The following is a 25,803-nucleotide window of genomic DNA, read 5'->3' on the forward strand; positions in this document are numbered from 1 at the left end:
GCAAATCCCTCAAGAGATTTCAGCTCTGAAGATTTGTGAATGCAGCTCTGGACCATAATACAGACTTTAAAACATGATCGAGATGTATGTGATACAATATATTGTACCATACTAGTACTGCATTTGTAAAGATACTCAACATCTTTTTTGTCCCTGAATGCAAATCCCTCAAGAGATTTCAGCTCTGAAGATCTGTGAATGCAGCTCTGGATTATAATACAGGCTGTGGAAACACTATCAAGATGTGATAAGTTCTAAAATATAATGTACTGTACTAGCACTGTATTTGCAAAGGGAAATTATTTATATAAATAAAAAAAATAGGTGATCATACTAAAAGTGATCATATGCTTTACTTTAAAGGGGATTTCCAACCCCTTAAAAGAGAGATCTCATGTCATTCTATGATAGCATGTAGAAGTGGGGGACCCTAGTGACCAGTGGCACATGGATGTGCCTAATTTGAAAAAAAAAATATATATATATATATTGCTCACACTGTGAGCTACTTCACTATTTTTTTGAGGTTATAGGCCACCTTTAAAGGGGTTGTTCATCTTCTGGGGGTCTTTTGGCAGACCCTGCACTTACTCCTCATGGCCTGAGCTGCAGAGGGAAGCATACTTACTGGCTCCCTGCCGCTCGGTCTTGTCTCCCTTGGTCCCCCACCAAAGCTGCAGTGCTCAGGTAGCTGTCAACATGCAATCTGTCACTCCTGTGGTGACCTGCTTGCGTCACATTAATTGGTCACAATGGAGTCAAACTGGATGTCGACAGTGGGTGACCCGAGCAATGCAGAGGAGGCAGGAAAGAAAGGGAGCTAGGACCCAGTGGGGGAAGCAGGTACGTATGATACTCTCTGCAGGTCTGGCTAGGAGTGGGGGTCTGCCAAAAGACCCCCAGAAGATGAATTACCTTTTTAAAGAAAAAAATAAGTTAAAGGGAGCCTGTCACCACTATATGACCATATACAGCACTTACACGGCGCTGTAGCACACCTATACATGATCTAATGGTACCTTTGTTATTTTCTTTAGACATCCAGAAGCAGGAAAAACTACGTTTATTTCATATGCAAATAAGCGCTCGCAAGTGCCCAGGGGCGGTGACCGTGTGTAGGTGCCCAGGCTGCTCTGCCTTTTTAACCGTTACTCCTCCCCCAGCCTTTTTATTTGCCCGCCCTCCTATTCCCTTGTATCATCGCTAGGTCTGGCCGAGATCCCGCGCCTGCACACTGCTTCGCCGGCTGGCGCATGTGCACTAGTTGAACTGATGCCGTACCCAAAATGGGCATTGCACGGTTAAAAAGGCAGGGCAGCCTGGGCACCTACACACGGAACACCGCCCCTGGGCACTTGCGAGTGCTCATTTGCATATGAAATAAACGCCGGTTTTCCTGCTTCTGGATGTCTAAAGAAAATAACAAAAGTACCATTAGAATCCTGTATAGGTGTGCTACAGCGCCATGTAAGTGCTGTATATGGCTATATAGTGGTGACAGATTCCCTTTAATAGAGTTTGATAAAAATAAAAATAAAGTTTCTAAAATTATTGTCAAGCAGTGCACATGCTAACACAATAACCAATACACGACAGACACACAGATATAGATGACAACCAGTGTTATCCAATCAACATCTGAAACCCATGGTAGTCGCCTTTCTGCCAGCTTGGCATCACTGATGGAAGTGACGGATGCTTTATGGACTGAGGTGCAAGCTATTAATTGGCCAGTTTCCTCCTTCGACACCTCCTGCGTATTGTGTTGCTTTTCCTGGTCGACAAGCTCATAACCTGTAGAATGTCCCTTATTCTTTCTGTACCTAAAGCAGAAAGTTGTTAATTGTAGCAGGTTCATAAAGCAGCAATCAGTGAAATACAAAACTATTTACGTAAATTTTAGATTTTTCTTACCCTGCAGATAAACGTGTCATGTTAATATTATCATAAAGACTTGTGCAGCAGTGGCGATGTGTGAATTCTTAGTGCATCGACCATTTCTTGTATATTTGCATGCAATACTAAGTATATTATGCATCACATAAAATCTATGTATGTAAATCTGAACAGGACTGTGCTGGATTAGGCAATGGTGAGTATACAGGGACTGAAATACGGTGACACACTGCGCTAAGCAGGTTTAGGCTGCATACTCTATTGCTGGTTTATGGCAGCGACATGGGAGTTGACTAGACCAACACCCCTGAAATCTGGTTCTCGATCTTGATTTTGAAAGGATTATTAAAAATGTTGATTATGGGCAGGAAATTTGCCCAGCTTATGTAATAATAATGTTAGAAATGGCTTTACTTAGGTTCATACTTGCACTTTATTTAAATTAGCGATGGGGGGGAGTACTATTTCTCCTTGTGGAGAGCACCTAGTAGGTGTACGAAGTCTTATAGGCCATGCAATGCTCTTCTGGAAAAAGAGTATGAAAATTGGCTGTCTTTTAAAAAAGAAAAGAAGACTGGACCTCATTTGTCTTAGGGAATTGTGCTAGATTCAATGAATCAGGTGTCATTACAATTACTATAGGACATTAGGAATAGAACATCTATAAGTACAATCTTGGGTTGGCAGGTGCATTGGAATGGGAATATTACTAAATGTGACTTGTTTGACTAGGATAGGAGGATAGGTTTTGTATCACTAACTGAGTAAGAAGATGATTTGTCTGTTTGGCCATGAAAGGTTATCATCATCTTCTGTGTTATTGCTAAGGGTATAATGTACTATAGAGGAACCCCATGAAGCTGCTATGGGGCCTTTGTAGAATAGGTGCCAGTCTGGGTACATCCCATCCCCTTTGCTATTAGGTGGTAAGGACCTTCATAAAACTCTCCTTGGGAATTGGTCTAAGACTCACGAAATGTAGTAAACGGGGACCCTTCTGTCCTGGAATGGACAGTCTGATCTCTGCTATGGATCCCTTTCTCCTTTTTTTTTGTCTCTGATTTCTACAATGAGCTCCTGAATTAGGTAGACTTCACTAAATAACAATATACCATAATCAGCCTAAGCTTTCTTCAGGAGTGATTTGGTATAATGCAGGGATGCTCAACCTGTGGCCCTCCAGCTGTTGTAAAACTCCAACTCCAACCATGCTCGGCTGTAGGCTTTCCAGGCATGCTGGGAGTTGTAGTTTTGCAACAGCTGGAGGGCCGCAGGTTGGGCATCCCTGGTATAATGAGTATAGTACATTTATAGATTTGACCATTCGTTGCCATGTTGAGTTTGGGCAGCTTAAATCTGCTTAGCTATCCACAACCTTACTTTATCTGGAAGTCATCTCTGGTGTCATGAAGTACTCCTGATCTATACATGGTGCATGTCCCCCTTGTTGATTTTTAAACCTTGAGTGCTGTCAAAAGAAAGTTTTTATATAAGCTGCTTGCCCATCTTGTCATAATACGCTTATAGTGCTGGTAATCTGGTCTATATAGTTAAACTGACCACTGAAAGACTAGTAATATAATTACCACAAAAGTATATAATTAATAGAATTACCATCGAAAAAGACAGGAGAGACTAATATAAAATGCAGCATTACAGATTTATTATTGCAAATGCACAAGAATTCTGGCTCACACTAACAGGCCGAGGGCCACATTTACGAAGTGTATTCGACATTTTTTGGCTGTTCCAAAAAGGGAGCAAAGCTTTGTGAAAAGAGGAATGAGCTGAGTGACTTATAGGGAATCTGTCCCCACGATTCTGGACTATTATCTGCAGTAATACATGAGTATTGCAGTACTGCACATAAGTCCAGATTGCCATTTTTTATTTCCCACTGCCCCTGTTCCCTACTGTCAGCACTCTAAGCTGCGCTGAAAGTCCAGATTTCTGCACTGTGCTAACAAGATGGGGAGGACCCATGTGCGCATGCACAGCAGTCCCAACAATGCATTTCAAAGTAGCATTAAACCCTAACAGGTGGAGAATGGGAGGCAGTAGGAAAATAAAATGAATAGTGATCTGGGCTTCTTATGTGCAGCACTACCCATGTAATACTGCAGATAATAATCCAACATCATGGTGATAGATTCCCTTTAAGACTCAGGCACAAAATTCTTCCACAATGTAAGCCACCTTATAGGTGGAATAAACGTAAGGTCCCTTTACACGACAATTCAGCTGGTGATTTTCAGGAAAAAAGCGTTCCTTCTGGTAATCTCCTGCTCAGTGGAGATGACTGCTGCATGTAAATTCTGATCTCCTCCATAGTATGGGGAGGAGCAATCGCTAATGCCATCGTTCGTCCTCATACAGAATCATTGTTTGCCAGCATGAGAGTGATATTTAGACACCTGTCACGATCAGTGTGTGGGGGATGGGGTAACTTGGCCTGAAAACTAGGGAAGAAACAGGTCACCTCCTAGACAACCCTAATCCGGGCCTTGACTACCTATCAATATGAATAGACCTTGAAGGTAGGAATAAATATATGCAGTATACCTAGGCCCTGATTTCCCTATAAGGCCCTGGAATAGGTTTAGGACCAGAGACAACCCATTCCTCCCCAGATGGACGAATGGAAGTCTCTGTCTTAGGCCCAGATACAACAACAGGGAATATAAAAAATGCAAACAAACGCGACACTTAACTTCTGTAGAGATGGCAGAACAGGAACACCAAAGACGACCTCACACCAGCTCAGCCAAAGCCATATGAAGCTATCTAACGCATAGTTAGAAGGGTGGGGTCAGACTATAAAGGGTAGAAGTGATGACCACTGGGCAACAGCTGAGAAAAAGGAAGTGGTCATTAACCCTATCAACACTTAATCAAGAGAAATCAAGAAGGCTGTTAGATTACTCCATGCTCAGCCAATCTCCTTGATTTCCTGATATCAGTCACCTGAGGGACCGTAACAAGACCACAATTTTCTGCCTGCAAATGACGATTTAGGTGTCTACATGAAAGATGTGATTACCCGATAAATTAGCGTTTCACTTGTTCATCATGTAATTGGCGGCACCTTTACACCGCCAGATAATCGCTAATGAGCATTCCTATGAAAACTTGTTAGAGATTATCTGGCTGAGAATCGGACGGCGTAAAGCGGCCTTTAGGCTAGACTGTCTGAAGTTATGTCGGATTTATCATCCAGCGTCAGCGACTGTTTTAAATCTGGTGCATCTTTAGAGTGTCTAGTCTGTTTGCATCATCTAAATGTTAGATATTTAAATTTACCTTATTTTGTAATAATCCTGTTGTGTCAGACATTTTGGAAAGAATGAATTGGTGACAGAGAATATGTACTGTAGATTTATGCAACACTCAGCAAATTGTATTTTTAGTGCAGATCTTCATGAGTATCAGAAGTAAATACGTCACTAAGGCTCTGTTCACACTAGTGTCATAGCTTCACTTTATAACAGAGTAAGGACAGTTGCAGTAGGTACACTCTCCCATAGACTTTAACAGGGTTGCTAAGGTTTCTTTGGATGATCCAGAATTAGTTCTGCAGACAGACTGTGTCATTCTTGCCATAAAACATACTGGAAAGCCTCATGGAAACCCCACCAAACTCCATTAATGCACAGAGCCTAAAGTAGCAAGATGGTGTGAGGGCCATTAACATATAAATAAGTACTCGGCAGACTACTAGAGTCTTTCCATCATAGCAATGCACACCAACTGCATACAATCTTTGGATGAAGCAATTCAGAATGAAAGTTAAGCTTGATAATTTTGTATAGATGATGATGAATAATCTGGGCGGTTGGATGTTTTGAACTTGGTTTGAAATACTCCCGGATTCCTCCAACAGTCCTTTTAATGAGGTATTTTTTAAAACCTAACGTGGACCTGTTTCCCTTTTCTTTTTGCCTCCTATACTTGGATCTTGAGAATTCTTGGCCATGAATAACGCCATAAAACTTGGCTAGGAGATGTTCCCAAAACAACACTGATATATAATGATATATCAGTGTACTCATTGGAGAAGCGAGTCCTTTACAAAGGTACATAATGTTAATTATAGTGAAGATAATCTTTGGCTGTTGTTGGGAAATATTTTCTGTGTCATGCAAATCATTCCCAAATGACACAGTGCCCTATGTGTGGACAGGAAGTCAGCTTCTGTTCATTCCTGTGAGAGCCTTGATGTCAGTCTCAAGAATGAACGGAGAAACTGACTTCCTGTCCACACATAAGACACTATGGGGGTCATTTACTAAGCTGAAATACGCAGATGCAGATGGCAGCCAATGATTAGTTGTGCGGCTTTCTGCGACTTTGCCGGCTCACTTCAGTTCTAAAATTGTGGGCGTGGTGTGGTGCCCCTATGTAATTTGGATAGTCAGAATGTCAGCCCCATGACGCAGCGTGGATCAGAAGAGAGTGGATAACTCACAACTACAGCCACAGGTGAGAAAATTATCCTCACTGGAATTCACATCATGGACCTTTGTAATGGGCCAGAAAATAAAATGTGCTTTTAAAAAGGTATTTTGTACATGCTGATTATGAAAGTTCCATTCCTAGGAATATATATTCGTTCCAGATCATTGTCCCAGGAAAAGGCTCAGGCAACAAACAGTGTTGCAGGATATATCCATACACATATATGTTATCACAGATGTAGACAAACACTGACACTCTCCCTCTTCCATCCTCTCCCACAGTTGAAGATCCTTGAGATAAGCACTTGTGTGAAGTCTACATTTACTTAAGTAGTTTGATGGTAATTTACAAATATTGGCCAACTCGAGGCCACTGAACTAATGATATTGTTCCGGTTTACTTTGCCCCATATGGGCTGAACAAAGTGATCTACTTCATTATTTCTCCCAGTAACAAAATAGAAACCTGAGGTTAATGGGGTCCATCAGAGCCTCTTAGGACCTGTTACAAATTGGTCCAAATGGAGCTGTCATATCCATCATGGATCCTGTAAAAGTGGAACTCATGACACCAGTGTGAACACAGTCTAAAGTATTGTTTTTCAGATTTTTTTATTAAGAGTAGATTGTCATCAACTTTGATTCTTCTAGTTCTCGAGTTGTGAAGAAGGCATGGATAATCAAAAGAATTATCAAGGGAGAGCATACTTCATGATATGAGCATAGAGGACAATGATGGAAATGTTCTTCCTAAGTAATTATAATGAGACAAGTTTGCGTGGGTAACAAGTTATAGCATTCTTAACTGTTTGCAGCCAAACATTTCAAAATTTGAGGTATTTACACTTTTGGTAAAACATATGAATGTAGCAACTAACACATAGATATCAATTGCGCAGTATAGTAATATGGTAGCCATAGCATTTTTGTGCCCAGGCTATATTTCCATGTACTTCTAATTTCATAGAGGATCTCTGAGAAAAAAAATCAAGCATGCACCATTGCACATGATATCCTCCCATAGATCAATCATAGCATAACAGTCTCTTGGTAAATGCCCTTCACCTTTGCATAGGTCACTTTACACATACATTGGATCACTTGATCCACTTTCCCCATTTAGGCTATTTTCACACTCGCGTTTTGTCTTTCTGTTTGTGAGATCCGTTCAGGGCTCTCACAGGCGGTCCAAAACAGATCAGTTTTGCCCTGATGCATTCTGAATAGAAAAAGATCCGCTCAGAATGCATCAGTTTGCCTGCAGCGTTTTGGTGTCCGCTTGAAGAAACTGAGCCAAACGGATCCACCCTGGCGCACAATGTAAGTCAATAGGGATGAATCCGTTTTCTCTGACACAATCTGGCACAATAGAAAATGGATCCGTCTCCCTTTGACTTTCAATGGAGTTCATGATGGATGCATGCGGTTGTATTATTGTAACGCATCCGTTTTTGCAGATTCATGACAAATCCGCCCAAAACGTGAGTGTGAAAGTAGCCTTAGATGATTGCACTCTCAATCTGGCCATAGATTTAAAGATTACAAAAATGTAAAAATCTCTCTCTATTGGTTGGGACCTATCATTCACAAAATTTTCTCACTTGTCAGTGGTAAGGTCATTTTACATTTACCAATTTAGCAGGCAATTATTGGGAATGAACACATTTTTCCTTGTAACTGCCTGGTCATCTGGCAGCTGTATTTACAAGAAGCAATCATCTACACTTATTTTTCAGATCTGTGATCTTGTTTATACAAGACATGAACATCCGATGAACAAGCATTTGTTTATCGGGTGAATGAAGGCACTTTTGTTTACACATGTCAATTATCGGGAATGAGCCTTTCTGCGAATGTAGTGTGAAACTACCATCATGAGGGAATACTCTTCACACCTATGGCTATCTTATTGTAAAAAAAAAACACCTATATTATGACAAGTTTACTGCTTACGTTTGCTGAAAACCCATTTATTACAGATATCATATTTATTAACACATTTTGTTAAAAATCTACGTATTACATTCCAAGTAGTTTCTAGTTTTGATAGTGGTGGCTTTTACAAATATTGCTTTAGTGCCATCCTTACATAGTTACAAGAACGTTAGTTTCCATAAAAGAGGGTAATTCATGGACTGAACATCTCACAGGTTACAAGCAACCTGATGGACAAAACCCAAAGTACATTTTGATGTATTGCACAAAGCACACAAAAACAAAAGCTCAAGTTTACTAGTGAAATGGTTTAGTATCCTGCCAAAAACATGTATTCTGTAGAGATATCCCTGGGCACAAACACACAATATGGGCTCTTTTCAAGTTAAATGGCACTGTGGAATGTAGTGTTAGAAGAGGAACAATAGATGAGGAACCGGGCTATGACCAACCTGAGTTAATGTTTAAATACTCTGTATGTATGATATAAAAAAGGGAACCATGCTTTAGTACTGGTACAGTGGTCTTCAAATTGGTCTTCAGGGAGCTTCATATACATCAAGAGCCCAAAGTAGTTTCAGCCTCTTAGATATGTTATTATTTATTCTTTGTATTTACTTTGCATCTCACCTTCTAAGCCCCTTGTTCCATATTTTAATTAGAGGCCACTGGAGGAGGACAGAACATGGCAGCTACTGATAACCACCACAAATGGACAGCTTCTGGGGCAGTATATTGTGCTTCACTATGGTATTTGGTTTTGCTGGGACAGTATTTTGTGGTGCACTATGGTATTATTGACCCTGCCTACTTGTGTTAGACACATATGCTTGTATTGTCCCTGCCTACTTCTGTTGCCCGCCTTCTGTCAATTTGGACCAGCCCACAATATGGGGACACGTTTAGGCTTTTTTTCCAGGGCCACATTAAGTTCCTAGTCCACCCCTGTTTGTCACACATTTTGACAAGGATTTGCCCCAGCAATCACCCTTTGCATTTCCATTTTCATTTTGTAGATGAAATTTGAAAAAGCTCATCTACTTAGGTGGTATACTGTATTATTTTGTATTATGGAGGTTTCCACATGAAAATCTGTGCGTAATAAGCACCATGTGCATGTGGCCTTAACTAACCACTATAATGTGATGCCTTACGTATATGAAATTTAAACAATTTTATCTAAATGGCTTAAGTTCCCTGAGGAACGGTTTTAAAACCACCAAAGATGGACATTTAGGTCAAACACAATCTGCTGATCCTAGTGCACACAAAATAAGAAGATAAGAATACAAAAATAAGTTAGTCTATATTTTATCTTCATTATAGGCTACCCACCATGTTAGAGTAGGCTCCGGATATCCAGTAACTTCTACTTCCAAAGTAACTGGAGAACCTTCCTTAACTGTGACATTATTCAGCTGCTTGGAGAAGGCAGGACTTTGACCTGCTAGACTAACACTGTTGTGTTTTTCTGAAACACTTCTAATCGCCTCTTGGGTAACCATATGCCTCTGGCAGCTTGTGGCAGGGTCTAACTGTAGCATGAGACCAGAGAATTCATCTGGGGTAGCATGCGCCCTATCTATAGTTCTAGCAGTGTTATCTGAGGCATGCAAATGTTCTGTTTTTTCCGTGTTTTCGTAAACAGAACATCTCTGCAAATGAGTTTCATGCACCTCGTTCAACATGTGGTGAATGGGTTTTGTTCTGGCAGGGGAAGTGCTTAGAGAATAGCGGGTTTCATTGACTATTGTCGAATGGTGGGAGAAAGGAGACTCTACTTTACATCCAACAGTGGGTGAATAGAATCTCTCTGTGTAACTAGAAGTCTTTTCCTTTCTTGGCAGATCAGTGTAAGTGGCAGGTGTTAAGAAATCAAAACTGTCCGTTGCCCTTTTGCCACTTGTGTTTATGTGCATTTGCATGCTGTAGGAGCTGACATGCATGCTGTGTGAGCTGTAGCAAGGTTGTTCATCCTGCTCTGTCTCTGACTGGGGGAGGTTGGATTCAGGAGTCTCAGCAAGCGGAGGCAAGGAGATGTCATCAGGGGATATGCATTCATATTCATCCCCCGATACAGCTTCTTCTGCTAGCATTTCAGGCTGAAAGTCTGTATCTGCTTGCATACTACCGTCTTTGGAAGTTACTGGCAGATCAACCGTTTCTCCAGTTTCACCGCTTCTGGAAATTACGGGCACTTTCTGAGGCTCCTTCAAGGAAAGAAAATATTTACAGTTAACAAAAATACAACCAATTATTTAATATTTTTGGATTTTACATTTTTTACGTAAGCATATTATTTTGCTAATTGAATGAACAAAAGCAATCACAAATTTTTTATATATTCTATAGTACAGACTATCATGGTATACATTCATGGGATGCTCAGAAAACAACATTGGCTCCTCATATATACCTGCAATTTCTCTTCTAGTTCCTTTAAATAGGTACATAAATCATTCACAGAGATAATGGCTTCCTTGTGTTTTAGCAAAGTCTTCTCAACATATTTCATTCCATCGTCTGCTCCTAAAACCAAAACATTTAGGTGTGAGCATTGTCACTTACAAAAAAGTATAAAAGACTTGAAGGTCTTCAAACTGTTTCTTGAGGGACTTTACTCTACCTGAACATCGGGCACATTATCATTAACAAGCATTAGTAGGAACAATTGTTAGCGATAATCTCAAAACAACTGATTGTTGGGGATCCCAGGTGTTGGACCCCCATAATCAGATACTGATGAGCTATCCAGAGGCTAGGTCATCAGATAAATAATCTTGGAAAACCCCTTTAAGCATTTCTATAATAAACTCACTGCTAATTGGTCTCTCCCATTTTCAATCCACCCTAAATGCAGCAGCCAGGCTCATCTATCTATCTAACCTCTACCCCGATGACTCCACCCTGTGCCCATCATTGCACTAGTTGCCTATACAGTATAAGTACAGTGGCCTCACATCCCCTAATCTAACTCTTCTACATTCATCCCCACTCCCCTGAACCTTCAGAGCCTGATCATCATCCAACTGTATCCACCACACCCCATGCACTCAGAAGCACTACACATATCAGCTGGTGACTGGCTTATGCAGCTTTATATCTACTTAATACAAGCTTTTTTACCTTTTGTGTCTCCCCTATCTCCTCATGGATTGTAAGCTCTTACGAGCACGGCCTTAATTCCTCTAGATTTAATTGTTGTCTTGTTTGTTCAGGGGCGTAGCTAAAGGCTCATGGGCCCTAGTGCAAGAGTTCAGCTTGGGGCACACCAAGCTAAATTCTCAACCTTACCCCTTCCCTCCAGCCAGAGATGTGACGATCAAGGACTTTCTATAATACTGGTGTCTTCTTATGTGACACAAGGGTCTTTGAGCCCCCTCAGGCTCCGGGGCCCATTAGCGACTGCTACCTCTCCACCCCCTATAGATACACTCCTGTGTTTGTTGCTATGTAATGTGGAAGCTTAAACCAAATTGTGTGCCTAAATATAAAGTTAAGCTAATTTTTTTGTACTTTGCAGTAGTGTGCCCAATCAAGTAACTTATATGCAATTTAAGCTTGACTTAAAGGGAACCTGTCATCAACTTTATGCTGACCGTACTGAGGGCAGTATAGAGTAGTGACAGAAATGCTGATTTCAGCGGTGTGTCACACATCAGCTAAAAGTAAGTGGTTGCTGAGAACCAGCATCATAATCATTGCAGCCCAGGCCTTAATAAGAATCAAATCTATCTGAGAAGAGTCATGGTTTTTCATGAATTCCTGCTCTTCCTGCCCACCTGCTGATGACTGACCGTCTTCTACTTAGTTGTCTCCCTTTCTCTCTAGGAGAAAACTGCAATCATCAGCAGATGGGCGGGAGAGCAGGAGATTATGAATAACCAGGACTCTTCTCAGGTACATTTGACTCTTTTCAGGGCCTGGGCTGCAATGATTATGATGCTGTTTCTCAGCAACCACTTTTTTAGCTGATGTGTGACACCACTGAAATCAGCATTTCTGTCACTACTTTATTCTGCCCTCAGTACGGTCAGCATAAAGTTGATGACAGGTTCCCTTTAAAGGTTTATTTGGGGAATTCATGATGACCTATCCTCAGGATAGGTCATAAATATCTGATTGTTGGTGATGTGACTGTCGGAACCCATGACCCCTGACAATCAGCTATTTGAAGGTTCTGTGGCACTCAAGCAAGCTCTGCTGCTTCTTCACAGTGTATCAAGCACAGTACCAGGCATTGTAGAGGGGCTGCACTTGATAGTGCAGCTCTATCCCATTCACTTGAATGCGACTGAGATGCACAAAGGATATGTGACCAATGGATGTGATGCCAAAGGCCAGGAAAGAGGGGAATTCTGTGGCATCTTCCAACAGCTGATCAATGGGGGTGCCAGGTCTCAGACCCTCACTGATATGGTATTGATGACTTCCTATGAGGGCAGGTCATCAATATTTAAATTTCAGAACTTTTTAAACTTTACCTAAGGGCTGCCATGGACATTCAGCCTATATGCTGGAAGAGGAATTTCAGCAGATTTGATGAGAATTTAGGTGTGGAACCCATGTATAACTTAGTAATATGGTTATGTGCATGAAGCTTTAATCATATTTCCAAAAGCAAACAATAGACCAAAATATTCTTGCCTCTGATACACCCAAACCAAGACCTAGTCTATCAAAATCATCCTACATCAAATAATGGGGCTAATCCAGATTCCATTAGTACTACAGCCCTGGGAACAGCGTATGGTATGAATCAACCAACAGAGTTTAATGTAGCCCATACCTAAGTGTATTGAGAACTTTGGTAAAATAACCATGAACCATAAGATCCTTCTCTGTTGATCTGCTCAAACCAAGACCTACTGTCATCAAGCCACTCTCACTTCAAACAGTATGTGTAATGCGGAGTAATGGTGTTCTACAGCACTGGGAACAACAAACAATAGGTAAAGTCCTCACCATAAAGGTGCTTTGCAATATTAGTCATTTGCTGGATTCTTTCTTCTTGTTGTGGGACAGTGGGTTCCACAAACTTGTTAAACTGCTTCAGGAGAACCTCTATGGATTCCTTTGTTTTACATTCTGCAGAATAACGTCCCACTCTGACCACTGTGGCACAAGCTTCTTCACACCAAAAGTGACTCTTGACAAAAAACAAAGAGAAAACAATGTAAACTGCTTAAAATAAGTGATCCTAAAGAAGATAGGAACTATCTAAAAAACATTAAGATCCCGTTGAATAAAAACAGCATTGTTGGGGTGAAGGGGGGGTTAAACAGTTAAAGTTAGATGCCTTAGGACTAGTGTTGATCAAGCACCAAAGTGCTCGTGTCCTCAGTGCTCTGGCCGAACATATCGGTATGCTCGAGTGCTCTACCATGCACCCGAGCATAATGGTAGTCAATGGGAGAACCCCAGGCACCCCCTGCTCGGAAGAGAAGAGGGTGTCTAGTTCACAAAAAAAGGCTAGAAATTGATGGAAAACCCATCAAAATGGTTTGGAAACAGCATTAAGAGGATGGCTGGATGCGTCTTGGACTCCTATTATCTATGACATACAATAGACAACCACACAAAGGCTATATGCCAAAAGCCAGTTATGTGGAAGCCAACAATCTATCCATGATAATAGGAGTCCAAGACGCATCCAGCCCTCCTCTTAATGCTGTTACCAAACCATTTTGATGGGGTTTCCATCAATTTCTAACCTTTTTTTTGTGAACTAGACACCCTCACTTCTTCAGAGCAGGGGGTGCCTGGTTTGATGCTCGGGTCTCCCATTGACTTTCATTGTATTAAATTGTACTCGAGCACCCACAGTATTCGGCCGAGCACTGCAATGTGCCGAGCATAGCGATGCTCGAGCCAAACAGCAGTTCGGCCGAGCATGCTCGCTCAACACTACTTAGGACTTAATGTAAATGACATGAGCAGGTGGCATCCTAACTAATACTTGGCCACAATTTCCATTCTGTTGCTGACTCCTTCACCGTGAAAAGGGCTCAATTCTCTTTACAACTCTGTGCCTCTCCACCACTTTGATTGACAGAGCCAGGCAGTGAAAACATCATCATACCTGCAGAGAAATCAGACCCTCTAGGTGTAATGGCAAAGCCTCTGTTGCTCCTAGAGGCTCATTTGCGTATATTACAACTTCATTTTTCTTAGCAAAGCAGGTACATATAAACATGGGACCAACACAAGTGCCCTTTAAATAATAAATGGACCCAAGCATCAGGCTCATAGCTATACAAATTTACTGTATGTTACCCAAGGTAATAGATAGTATTGAAGATACGTTTACAGCAGTAATGTAGCAGTTGTGATAGTCCCCAGACCAAGTCAAAGTTCCTTCACTTAAGTTTGTCGAGACTCATTTTCTACTGAACATAACTTAGAGAACCCGGTCTTTGTACCTGGCCTCATTTTAAAATGTTCTGCTGCTACATATACTAATACTCTGGTTTGGACTAGCTAACAGAGGAGCAGGTGAATTCCCTGGTGGGCACAGCCAGGGTGGGCCCCTAGTCCCTCATCCCCTGCACAAGTGACACATGGCACAGCACACTGACTACACTACATATACATAGGCAACACACAGCACCTCAACCAGCCTATGCCTCCATATGAAAAACTGGGTAGCTTATTTAATACACTATCCAGTTTATCACTAAGAGGGCCCCCTAGTCTAAGGCAGGGGCCAGTCAACAGGACACTGACGGAGTCTCCAGGACAGAACAGTCTGAGGGTCATTAGGCAGTGGGCAACTACTGCTAATACTATTCTTATCAACTGATGAAGCAGTACAAATAAATTGATGTGTGATTTGGCATATTTCCAACATCACACTATACCATTACCTCTATTCAGATGAAACAAAGCAGAAGTAATTACCTCCTCCATTAAATGTTGTAGGTCTTCAGCCATTTCAAGGTACACTTTGTAATCTTTCACCACGCCACTAAATTCATTCATATGCGTCTGCAGATCACTAATTGACTGCTGAACAATATCTTCTTTGTTCATTTGCTGAGAAACATTACTTGTTGACATCTTCCTTTCTAAATTATCAATTTTCTTCTTTAAAGCCTTCAAACATAAATGGAGTAAATGAAAATATAATCTATGTATAAATAAAGCATTGCACCAGTTATGGAAATTACTATCATCCAAATAGATATGTTTTCATGCAAGACGACATACTTTTGGAGCATCTCCAAAGCAATTCCTAATGATCAAGTTGGATACTTAAAGAGGAAATTTATTTTTCATAAATTGGGTGCAAAACACTGAGCACATGTGAGAGGGGATATATTGTGTCATAGGATGCATGCATTTAGAAGGATCCAAATTCATATGAAATTCAGAATGAGTACACAACAGGTTATGGGAGCTGTACGGCACAGTGTATTATCTGTGCTACAATACGAGTTACAGCATGGCTTTCCTTATGAGCTATATGTCCAGTTGCTCCATGAGTAAAGTTATGAAAAATTCTATACGGCTATTTCGACGAATTTCACAAAGAAATTAGATTTGTGACTAACTACTTTGTCACAAAGCGTATTCCTTTGTATGTAGCGGGCGATCACACAGCCCCCCCAAGGATCCCCTTAGATGCCACGTTCATTTCTGATCGCGGCATCTGAGATTAAAAATAAGGCCTTTCAGGGGTTAATACGGTTAAAAAAAACATACTCACCGCATCCATTTTCTCTCTCAGAGAGGCCGTGATGATGTCATCACGCTAGCCAAGCATGACATTTTTTTGCCACCATTTCAGGAAAAATAGATTTGTTAACACGGTTTGCGCCAAATAAAATTTTTCCTGACATTCGGATCGAAGTCAGTTTGTTTGGCTTCGATTCGTTTAACACTACTCCCAATGTATACTTGCCTATCACTTCATCTGACTTCTTGTAGTCATGTTATGTCAAAATACAACTATGGCCATTTAACATACATGTAGGACTGAACATGTTAACTGATGTAAAACATCTAGGACAAGACTATTGCTCACATTTGTCAACCCCATGCATATAAAATTGCAACTTTTCAGGGTTTTGCTACCATTCACCACTTTTTCAAAAATTAGGCATAGCGGGGTAGGGATTGGAACTTGTGCCAGGAAACTAGCGTAAATTATACCTGAAATCTATACTAGCTCCCTTGCTGGTATAGATTTCAGTTCTGCAGCATGGACCTGCAATAATGTGCCAAAAATATTAAGAGATGTGCTCCTCTTAAAGGGAGTCTGTCAGCAGATTTACCCCTTTTTAACAGTTGCCATACCGCTGTAGCCGCAAAACAGATGATTAACACAGTACCTTTATATGCTTTGGTGGACTTTTAAATATGCCAAAAACGAACTTTGATGAGGGCTCGCAAGTGCCCAGGGCGGAGTCCACCGGGTTGGAGCCCAGGCAGCTCTGCCTCTTCGGCTCTTATCCCCGCCCAGCCTCCTCCTCTGCTCGCCTATCTGTTGTCTCTCCCCCTCAGCGAGATCCCGCGCCGATGAGATAACTTCCTTGGTCGGGGCATGCGCACTGCCATGCCCATTGCTGACACGGCATCGCAGTAGCTTATGCGCATGCCCCGACCAAGGAAGTCATCGCGTCAGCGCGGGATCTCGCTGAGGGGGAGAGACAATAGATAGGCGAGCAGAGGAGGAGGCTGGGCGGGGATAAGAGCCGAAGAGGCAGAGCTGCCTGGGCTCCAACCCGGTGGACTCCGCCCTGGGCACTTGCGAGCCCTCATCAAAGTTCGTTTTTGGCATATTTAAAAGTCCACCAAAGCATATAAAGGTACTGTGTTAATCATCTGTTTTGCGGCTACAGCGGTATGGCAACTGTTAAAAAGGGGTAAATCTGCTGACAGACTCCCTTTAATAATTGTAAAGCCTTTCATGCCAGCGGGACAGAGGTTAACGCCAGTCTTAAAGGGGTTATCCCATGAATAATGTAAAAAATTAAAATCAGACATCATATAGCACATGACATCCTCTTTCTAACACAGCTAGAACCAGCCCTGTACCTCACATGGATCCAGAGATCTCCCCATTCATTGCTCTGCTAGATTTATATCAAGCTGACAGCTCAAGGGGAGTGTCTTTTCTGCTGCAGCTAAGGGGGCGTGTCTCAGCTCTACCTATCACAGCTCAGGAGGCAGTTGAAGGATGAAACGGAGCATGTGCGGCCTTCCCAGTGAGCAGGACAAAGAAATAAGAAAAAGAACAAAAAGCAGGTGGCGCTATACAGATACATTTAATTAAATAACTCAGTGGCTATACCAAATTTTTTATTACATCCAATTACAAAAGTATTCAGATCCAGGTGCTGGATTGAAAACTGTAGAATATTTTTCGGGGGATAACCCCTTTTATAAATATCCTCCTATGTGCTTATGAAACACATGGGGGATCACTATGTATATCGTCCTTCTCATAGCTGCTTTGTTGGTAAACCTACATGCACAGATTATGAAGAAAGACCTTCTGATTAATCAATTGTATTCTCTAGGTGCTGGCAATGTTAATGTGAAGCATAAGACGGCAACATTTAGAGGGCAAAGGGAAATTTTATATTAGTAGGTAACATTTTTAAAAGGGGTGCTCTGCTTTGGGCAATGCTGGATTTTTAGAAGGCTGTACAGACAATAAGCTGATCTCTGATTTTCCCGCCCCTCAGTGATCATCTGTAATCTGCTGGGCAATGCAACAGCAACTATTGAATTCCCCTGCAGCACCACTATAGGAGAAATTAGGTACTACACAGTTCCCATTAAACTCTATGAACCATCTGTGTAATGGTCCACCAGATGCTCTAGCTCAGGGATGCCCAACCTGCGGCCCTCCAGCTGTTGCAAAACTACAGTTCCCAGCATGCCCTAATAGCTTTAGGTTGTCCAGGCATACTGGGAGTTGTAGTTTTGCAACAGCTGGAGGCCCGCATGTTGGGCATCTCAGCTCTAGGTATTCACTCTTTGCTCTGGCTATGAGAAGAGCATCCTAAACAGAGTCTAATAAATCAGCATTACCTAATAGGGTATCTGAACATGGTGTTTCTAAACCAGATCACAAAATCACTTTAGATATCATATATCAGAGATATTCGCTATATCATAATATTGGCATCAGTCCTTATAAGTAAGAATGATGAGCTTGCAGAGCTGTGGGAATACATAAAGCTTTACAAGACCTGCAGGTATCTTCATCAGACTTCTTGAAGCCTATAGTCTGTGAATGGAGTGGCAATAGTGACATATCCTGCAGAGCAACAGCTGGGAATTTGTTTTCCTCACAGCTCTCTAATCTTTTTCTCTGCTCCCACATTAAAATGTCCCAATATAGACAATGCCCAGATTGGCTAACATGAGTACAGCGAGACCGCGTCATAAACTGCACCAAAAATGTTGTGCAAATTGGCACCATTTGACGCATCTAGTTTTGGGAAAATCCTCTGCATCTAGCTCAAAAAAGGGGGCATGGCTTAGTGAGAAAGGGTGTGTGGCCTAAGGTGTCACATTTTGTGCCACCGTTGCACCACAATTCTGGTATAGAGTTCTGTGAGCCAACCAATACTTGGTATAAAGTTAGAAAAAGTATCTGCTGGAGGTGACTGAATCTCTTGACAATTGTTTTGGGTCAGATTTAAAAAAATTGGACAGAAGATTTGATTCAGGTACAAATAAATTTGACCCAAATCAAACGTACCCTAATTGGCCTGAAAATGTGTGTCTCCTAGGACTCATAGGGGGTCATTTATAAGACTTAATAATTCCCCTGTGCTGGCGGCGGATGAACCTCTGAATAAATTTGGCTCTTGGTGCCACCGGCTGTGCAACCAGCTTTAAACTATGCCAGCAACCTTGCTGGCGTATCTTAAGACCTCCGCTCCGTAAACTGGCATGGAAAATTATGAATGAGACTGGCCCAGCTGTCCCTCTTCCCCGCCCCCTTTTTCCGCTGCCTCGGAAAGTGGTGGGAGTGAGGTAAAGTCGCAGAAAGTGCCGCAAAACACCTTTGTGACAAAATCAGCAACAGAAATACAGCAAAAAGTGGCGTAAAAACAATAATAAATGACTCCCATATTTTTTCGCTCTTGTCTTTCTCTTTTTTTATATATGCTTTCTCTCTTCCCCCTTTTCAAACTCTTAAATGCAGAGAGCGTTACTAATATACAATACACCCTTCTGATCACACAGTAAAATATACTTTAGAAAATTTGCAATAGAAAAAAGGCGCAATTGCACAATGTCTGCAGCCAAAACATTTGCTGCTGGTGATGCTGGAAAATAAGTTTATTGTAAATGCATAAATTGTATTTTATACAATAATTAACTTTAGAAAATTTGCAATATCTGCAGCCAAAATATTGCTACCGGTGGTGCTGGAAAATAGCCTATTGTACACTTATTAACTCTAGAACATATGCAACAGCTTTTGAGAAAAAAAGTGGAACTGTACAGTGTCCAGTGTAACTTTGATACTTAAAATATCGGCCAAATTTTTTTATTATTTTTTTTTACATTAATTCAGCAGCTAGCTGGTTCGTGCACATAAAAAAAAAAAAAGAGTACTGTCTCTTTAAAAGCTGATGAGCAGCGTAGTAGAGTCAGTATATATTTTAACAGTTTAAGTCATGTAACACACAGAATAAACTAACTCACCTTTTTCTGTCCCTAGTGCTAAAACCTGTCTTTCTATCAAGTCATTTAATCTACCTAACTAAATATACCTAATTCCTAACACTGTCCCTGGAAGACCCTAAACTGGATGTATTATGCCTAATTGCTGTGACTGTGATAGACAGTCCTATCATATCAGTGACTAAGCTCAGAAGGGTGTCTCTACTTGGGACCTTACATAATGCCTAATAGGCAAGTCAATATAATTCCTCCTGATTGGAGGTGACACTAACTGCAATGCATTATAGGAAAGCCTGCCAGCCAGGGCGCCTCCCAGGGTCATTTGATCTAGTATTTAGTCCTGCTCTAGGATTTAGTCCTCCACCAAATTTATCATCTAGAATGAGCCGCTGTGATAAATCTTGTGGATGTCTAAACTGCCTGTCTAAAGGTCCTTTTACACAGCTCGATAGTCAATTATTGGGAAACTCTCATTTATGATAATTGGGATGTGTAAAGAATGTCGACAATCACCCAATGGACAAACATGTCTATCGGGCAGCACATGTAAACAGTGATCTTCTGCCCAGAGACAATGATTCTCTGTGGGGACAAGAGATCACTGTAGCAACTGCTAGTCCCTATAGAAAGGAGATGGTTGCTTCAAGTAAATGCAGCTCTCACCTCCTCTGATGCGGAGGCAGTTAGGAACTTGTTCACTCCATCTACAGGACTAATAAATATAACAATTTTATTTAGCCAGTGCTAAAAATTCCCTAATGTACTATGAATGTAACCCAAATCTGGAACTTCAGAACTAAGAATTAAAAGGGGTTGTCTCACTTTAGTAAATGGCATTCATCATGTAGACAAAGTTAATCCAAGGCATTTACTAATGTATTATTATTATCCATATTGTTTCCTTTGCTGGCTTGATTCATTTTTCCATCACATTATACACTGCCAAATTTGTGTGAGATAGGCATAAAACTATTGCTCTGAAATGGTTGTCTCACTTCAGCAAATAGCATTTATGATGTAGAGAAAGTTAATACAAGCACTTACTAATGTATTGTGATTGTCCTTATTGTCTTCTCTGCTGGCTTGATTCATTTTTCCATCACATTATACACTGCTCGTATCCAGGGGTTATGACCATTCTGCAATCCATCAGTGGTGGTCGTGCTTGCACACTATAGGAAACGGTGACGGGCTCACTGGTTCCTGGGACCACAGAAGTATGCATAGGCTGGCACATTTTCCTTTACAGTAATCCCTTAAGATACAATGGCCTCGGGATACAATATTTTCAACATACAATGGTCTTTTCTGACCCATTGTAAGTTGAAACCAGACTTAACATATAATGTTTCAGACTCAGATCCAACCAATCAAGGTCACTTCTCTGGTAAAATAGCTGAATTAGTTGACAGTTTTATCTGTCTTAGTAATCTGCTTATTTTTCATAAATCTTAATTTTCTCTTATCTTGGATGAAATTTTAGGGCTTTGGAACCGATTACTCAACTTACATCGGTTTCAACATACAATGGTCGTCCTGGAACCAATTAATATTGTACCTTGAGGGACCACTGTAGTGTGCAAGCACGACCACTGCCTTGTATTAACTTTTGTGACGAAACCAACCTCGCCACTGTGTTTTGGAGGGGGCTGTTTGCCAGCCTACTGCCCCAGGATTACGGCCCTTTGAGATACTTTTGGATAGGTTTGTCCCCAGGTTATACTGGTTAAATTGATGTAAGTTATATGTATGGACAATGTAAACTCACAAAGTTGTAACAATTTATAATAAGTGTAACTTGTCAGCTTGGGAGATAGTTGAGTGGATAGACAGAGGGGAGGAATATGCTGGGTGTGTTTCTATTGTCCCATTGTTCTATTGTCCCATTGTGCCATTATGTGTTTAAATGGTGATGTCTGTCCTGTTGTCTCCACATGTGTATTGGTGATTTCCCTTTGTCCTGAGAGATAATTGGATTGCTCCTCGGTTGTCTCCAGGACAAAGAGGAGGAAACCATGATGCATTGTGGGGATGTGTTGTATCTGTCCTGTGTCGCAATCTTCCTTCTGGTCCCCTAGGGGCGTGTCAACCAGATGGGGACCTGCATAAATACGGGCGGGTAGCCCTCAATAAAGTGTTGCTTTTTTTACATTCAACATAGAGCCTCGTCTCATGTTTGTGGGGATTGCTATACGTGTATACTCTCCTGGCTATTACTACTAGCTCTTGTAAGAGCTGTTCCTGTTCCTGGTTCCTGTGGTGGTATCGGTGTCGAGCGGAGTGCTTGGAGTCCCCGGGAGGCACTGGGAGCATCCATTAACGGAGGTACCCGGTCGGGGTGCTAGGAGATCCGTTACAACTTTCTCTACACGATAAATGCCATTTACTGAAATGTGACAACCACTTCAAGAGCAGTAGTTTTATGCCTATCTCACAGAAAGTCAGATTTGCTATGTAATTATAGTAGATTATAGTCATAGCTATTTTTGCAATTTTTTATAACTTCTCTATACACATGCCCACTTATTTTGTCCATATATTATATGAAACAAGATAACTAAATATCTACATGCAGCACAATAATATGTATACTGGCAGCTGAAAATACCTGAATTTTCTCTGCATACATTTCAACTTGCTGTATCTGGTTCTTAATTACTTTCAGATTCCGTCCTTTATCGGCTTTTTTTGTATAGTTGAATTTCAAGTTATTAAATTTTTTCTTCAGATCCTTAAATGACTCTTTCAGCTAAAAGGATAAACAATTTCCTGTTAAGCTAAGATACAGTAAGGTAAAATAATTTTTTTAGTTCCTCCTCATAAGATCTTAAAATATTTTCAATACAAACATCAAACACATTGATTAAACTTGGCACATGCAGTAAATAGAAATAAATGTTTCTTTCCATTCAAACCAGTGTCTAAGAATCCATTCTCATCCTCGTGGGGCATTGTGGATGCATTTGAATTTCTTTGGCTTCTTTTTAAAGTTGTTTTATAAAAAAAAAAAAAAGGCAATTTTTTTTATCTTTCTGCATTTTTTTCATTGGTTTTCCATAGCATCAATGTATTGTATTCTGCAGTGCCGCACCTAGATTGTCATCGCTCATGGTCTCCATTGGATCTCACAGTCTAAATTCCAAATGAACCTATAAGTATAGTTTTGATGTGTGGGAGGAAATCGGAGTACCGTGAAGAAAAACGACGCAGAAAACCTTAATACCCATTTAAAGGAGTAATCCCATTTGAGATATTGATGGTATATTACTAGGATATGCCATTAATGTCAGATAGGTGCTGGTCCCATGTCTGGAACCGCTTCAGTCTCTGGAACGGCACCCCTGAAGAGGACAGAGAGCAGCTGAGAATGCACGACCCTCCTCTGTTCACCACCATGGGAGTCCTGAAAATAGAGCTGGATCGGCTATTTCTCGCAATCCCATAGCAGTGGATAGAGAGATGGCCGCGCTTGTCCTGATCTCCCAGTGGTTGGACCTGTAACTATCTGATGTTAATGGTGTACACTAGTGATATGCCATCATTGCCAGATGGGCCAACACCCTTAAGATTCCCTACTTTTCATGGCCCACCCAATTTAAAAATTAACTGGACATGTTGGACACTGAACAATAATTTACCTTGAAGGCACATTCAGTATACTGATACTCATATTGTCTCTGGGGTTCTCATCAATTCGAAATAATTTAGTTATTTATTTATTTTACTCACTTATATAATTTTGAACATTGATCAAAAATTATTTGGTAAACATGTTTACATCTATGATCTATGACTCGTTTACATGTAAGTATAGAAGATAATGTATGGATAATGAGGACTAGTCATCCAGGACCCCTATACAGCAGAACGGCCATGACAGAAATGATCCCTTTGGTCAATAACGAATACTCCCAGTCAGAACATAAAAGTAGCTGGTGAAAAGTTTTAAGGTGATATACTTAGCATGGAGCCACTTAAAAAAGATCAGGGGAGATGGATTTGTTTGTACACATGCTATAGGGCAGAAATGGGAGCAGGAGGAAAAGGCTTTAGAGTTTTTAGATTGCTGTCAGACAGGGGAGAGCAGCTGCAAGCAACTCTGACACATGAGACTTTTTCTCTGAGACCTGGAGTTCTGATTTCACATTCTCTCTCTACCATCACAGGGATCTTGTCATGAATCGTCTCACAGATATACAGTACTTATAATTTTCACTTGCACACCATTAGCAGTTTTATGACAGAGCAGCATAATCCCGAAACATCTAGTACTGTACATCTAGTACGTCGGTAATCTTTCATTATTCAAAAAGTTGCTGGTCAAAAAGTGTAGTAGATTTATAGGCAGTATCATATATTAATTTTATAATTGCAGGAAAAAGTTGAACTTGAGAAGTTGTTTAAAGACTTTTTTTTTTTAGAATGATGACCTTTCATCTGGATAGGTCATCAGTATCTGATCGGTGTGGTCGGAAATGCAGGACCCCCGGCGATCAGCTGTTTGAGAAGGCCACGGCACTCCTGTGAGGCCACAGCCTCTGGGCAGCTTACCCTAAGCCAGTGACAACACGTTGATTGGTCACACGGCCTAGGTGCAGCTAGGTTGCGATACCAAGTACAGCCGCTATACAATGTACGGCGCTGTGCTTGGTAAGCTGTGAGGAGGTAAGCTCTGCAGTTTCCTCAACCAGCTGACTGGTGGGGGTCCTGGGGTGCTGAACCCCTACTGATCAGATTATGATGATCTACCTTGAGGATAGGTCATCAGTATAAAAAAAGTAGCAAACCCCCTTTTATGTGATTTTTCTTAGTTTCTCTAACAGAGGTTTAACTTAATCAATGAGATTTCAATCAAGAACCCCAAAATGTAACCCAGAGACAAAGGCATAGTGCAGGACCTCTTCAGCCCTGCATCAGTCATACCATTAGCTTTTCCTAGAATGTTCCTTTAAGATGTAAAGTAGAGAAGGACAGTACCTGGTGCATCACTGTGCTAAATAGAAACCACAACAGTGTCCGAATTCTAGTTAACACCATATTGTTCCATGTTTGCTTGCATGCCGTCTACATTGTAGTAGAAGTGCTATGTAATTACAGCTGTTACACTGCTCCGTTGCTACAATATAGATTGTTTTCATTGCTTCACTGGTATACATATGACTTTTTGGTTAACTTTTTATTCCTTTGTTTTTGGAAGGCGAAGAGACCAAAAAAAGCAATTTTGGCATATCTCATTTGCTACAACTATAGATGAGCAAATCGAATCCCATGAAGTGGAATTCGATCCGAATTTCAGGATAAATTTAATTTGCCGTGAAGCCGAATTTCCTTGTGCTTCGTGTTAGCAAATTAATTTAACCTGAAATACTGTAAAAAAAAAAATTCATACTTATCCTCCATTTGCTCGTGACGGGTCGCCAGCCGCCATCTTGATTGATGATCTCGGCCGAAATCCCGTGCGTGGTGACGTATGACGTCACCACCCCGGCCAGCGTGATGATGTCATCTTGCTTTGCGCAAGAATTTGCGCCAGATCTTTAAGCAAGATGGCGGCGGCCGGCCCATCGAGAGCAAATGGAGGCGGTAAGTTTGATTAAACTTTTTTTTTAATGTTAATTTTACACTGTTTTTACACTCAGATGCCGCAATCATGTATGAACGCGGCATCTGAGGGTACAATGACGGGGAGCAGCTCTATCGCAGCTCCCTCTCATTGCACTCTCATATAATTCACTCATCTCTAGTTACAACATTCACTTGTGGGTGAAATAGCATGATAGTTTAGTTCACGGAGATAACAATTTAAAGAGTAACTTAACTTTTTTTGTGCTTGTTTTTTTTTTTGTTACTTTCAATTTTAGTCTCA

General features: G+C 41.0%; 1 protein-coding gene across 1 annotated transcript in view; it reads right to left on the reverse strand.

The window, feature by feature from the left end:
* Positions 1–1,499: 1,499 nt before the first annotated feature.
* CCDC141 (coiled-coil domain containing 141) overlaps positions 1,500–25,803 on the reverse strand; it is a 175,119-nt gene continuing 150,815 nt past the window's right edge. Inside the window, exons 18-24 of the mRNA XM_044304919.1 lie at positions 22,546–22,686; positions 15,186–15,380; positions 13,251–13,434; positions 10,702–10,814; positions 9,621–10,495; positions 3,277–3,364; positions 1,500–1,823 (exon numbers count right to left, since the gene is read on the reverse strand). Coding sequence (XP_044160854.1) covers positions 3,319–3,364; positions 9,621–10,495; positions 10,702–10,814; positions 13,251–13,434; positions 15,186–15,380; positions 22,546–22,686 — 1,554 coding nt within the window. The 3' untranslated portion in view covers positions 1,500–1,823; positions 3,277–3,318. The remainder of the gene's footprint in view (positions 1,824–3,276; positions 3,365–9,620; positions 10,496–10,701; positions 10,815–13,250; positions 13,435–15,185; positions 15,381–22,545; positions 22,687–25,803) is intronic.

Source organism: Bufo gargarizans, chromosome 8 (assembly GCF_014858855.1).
Source record: "Bufo gargarizans isolate SCDJY-AF-19 chromosome 8, ASM1485885v1, whole genome shotgun sequence".
Classification (NCBI taxonomy): Eukaryota; Metazoa; Chordata; class Amphibia; order Anura; family Bufonidae; genus Bufo; species Bufo gargarizans.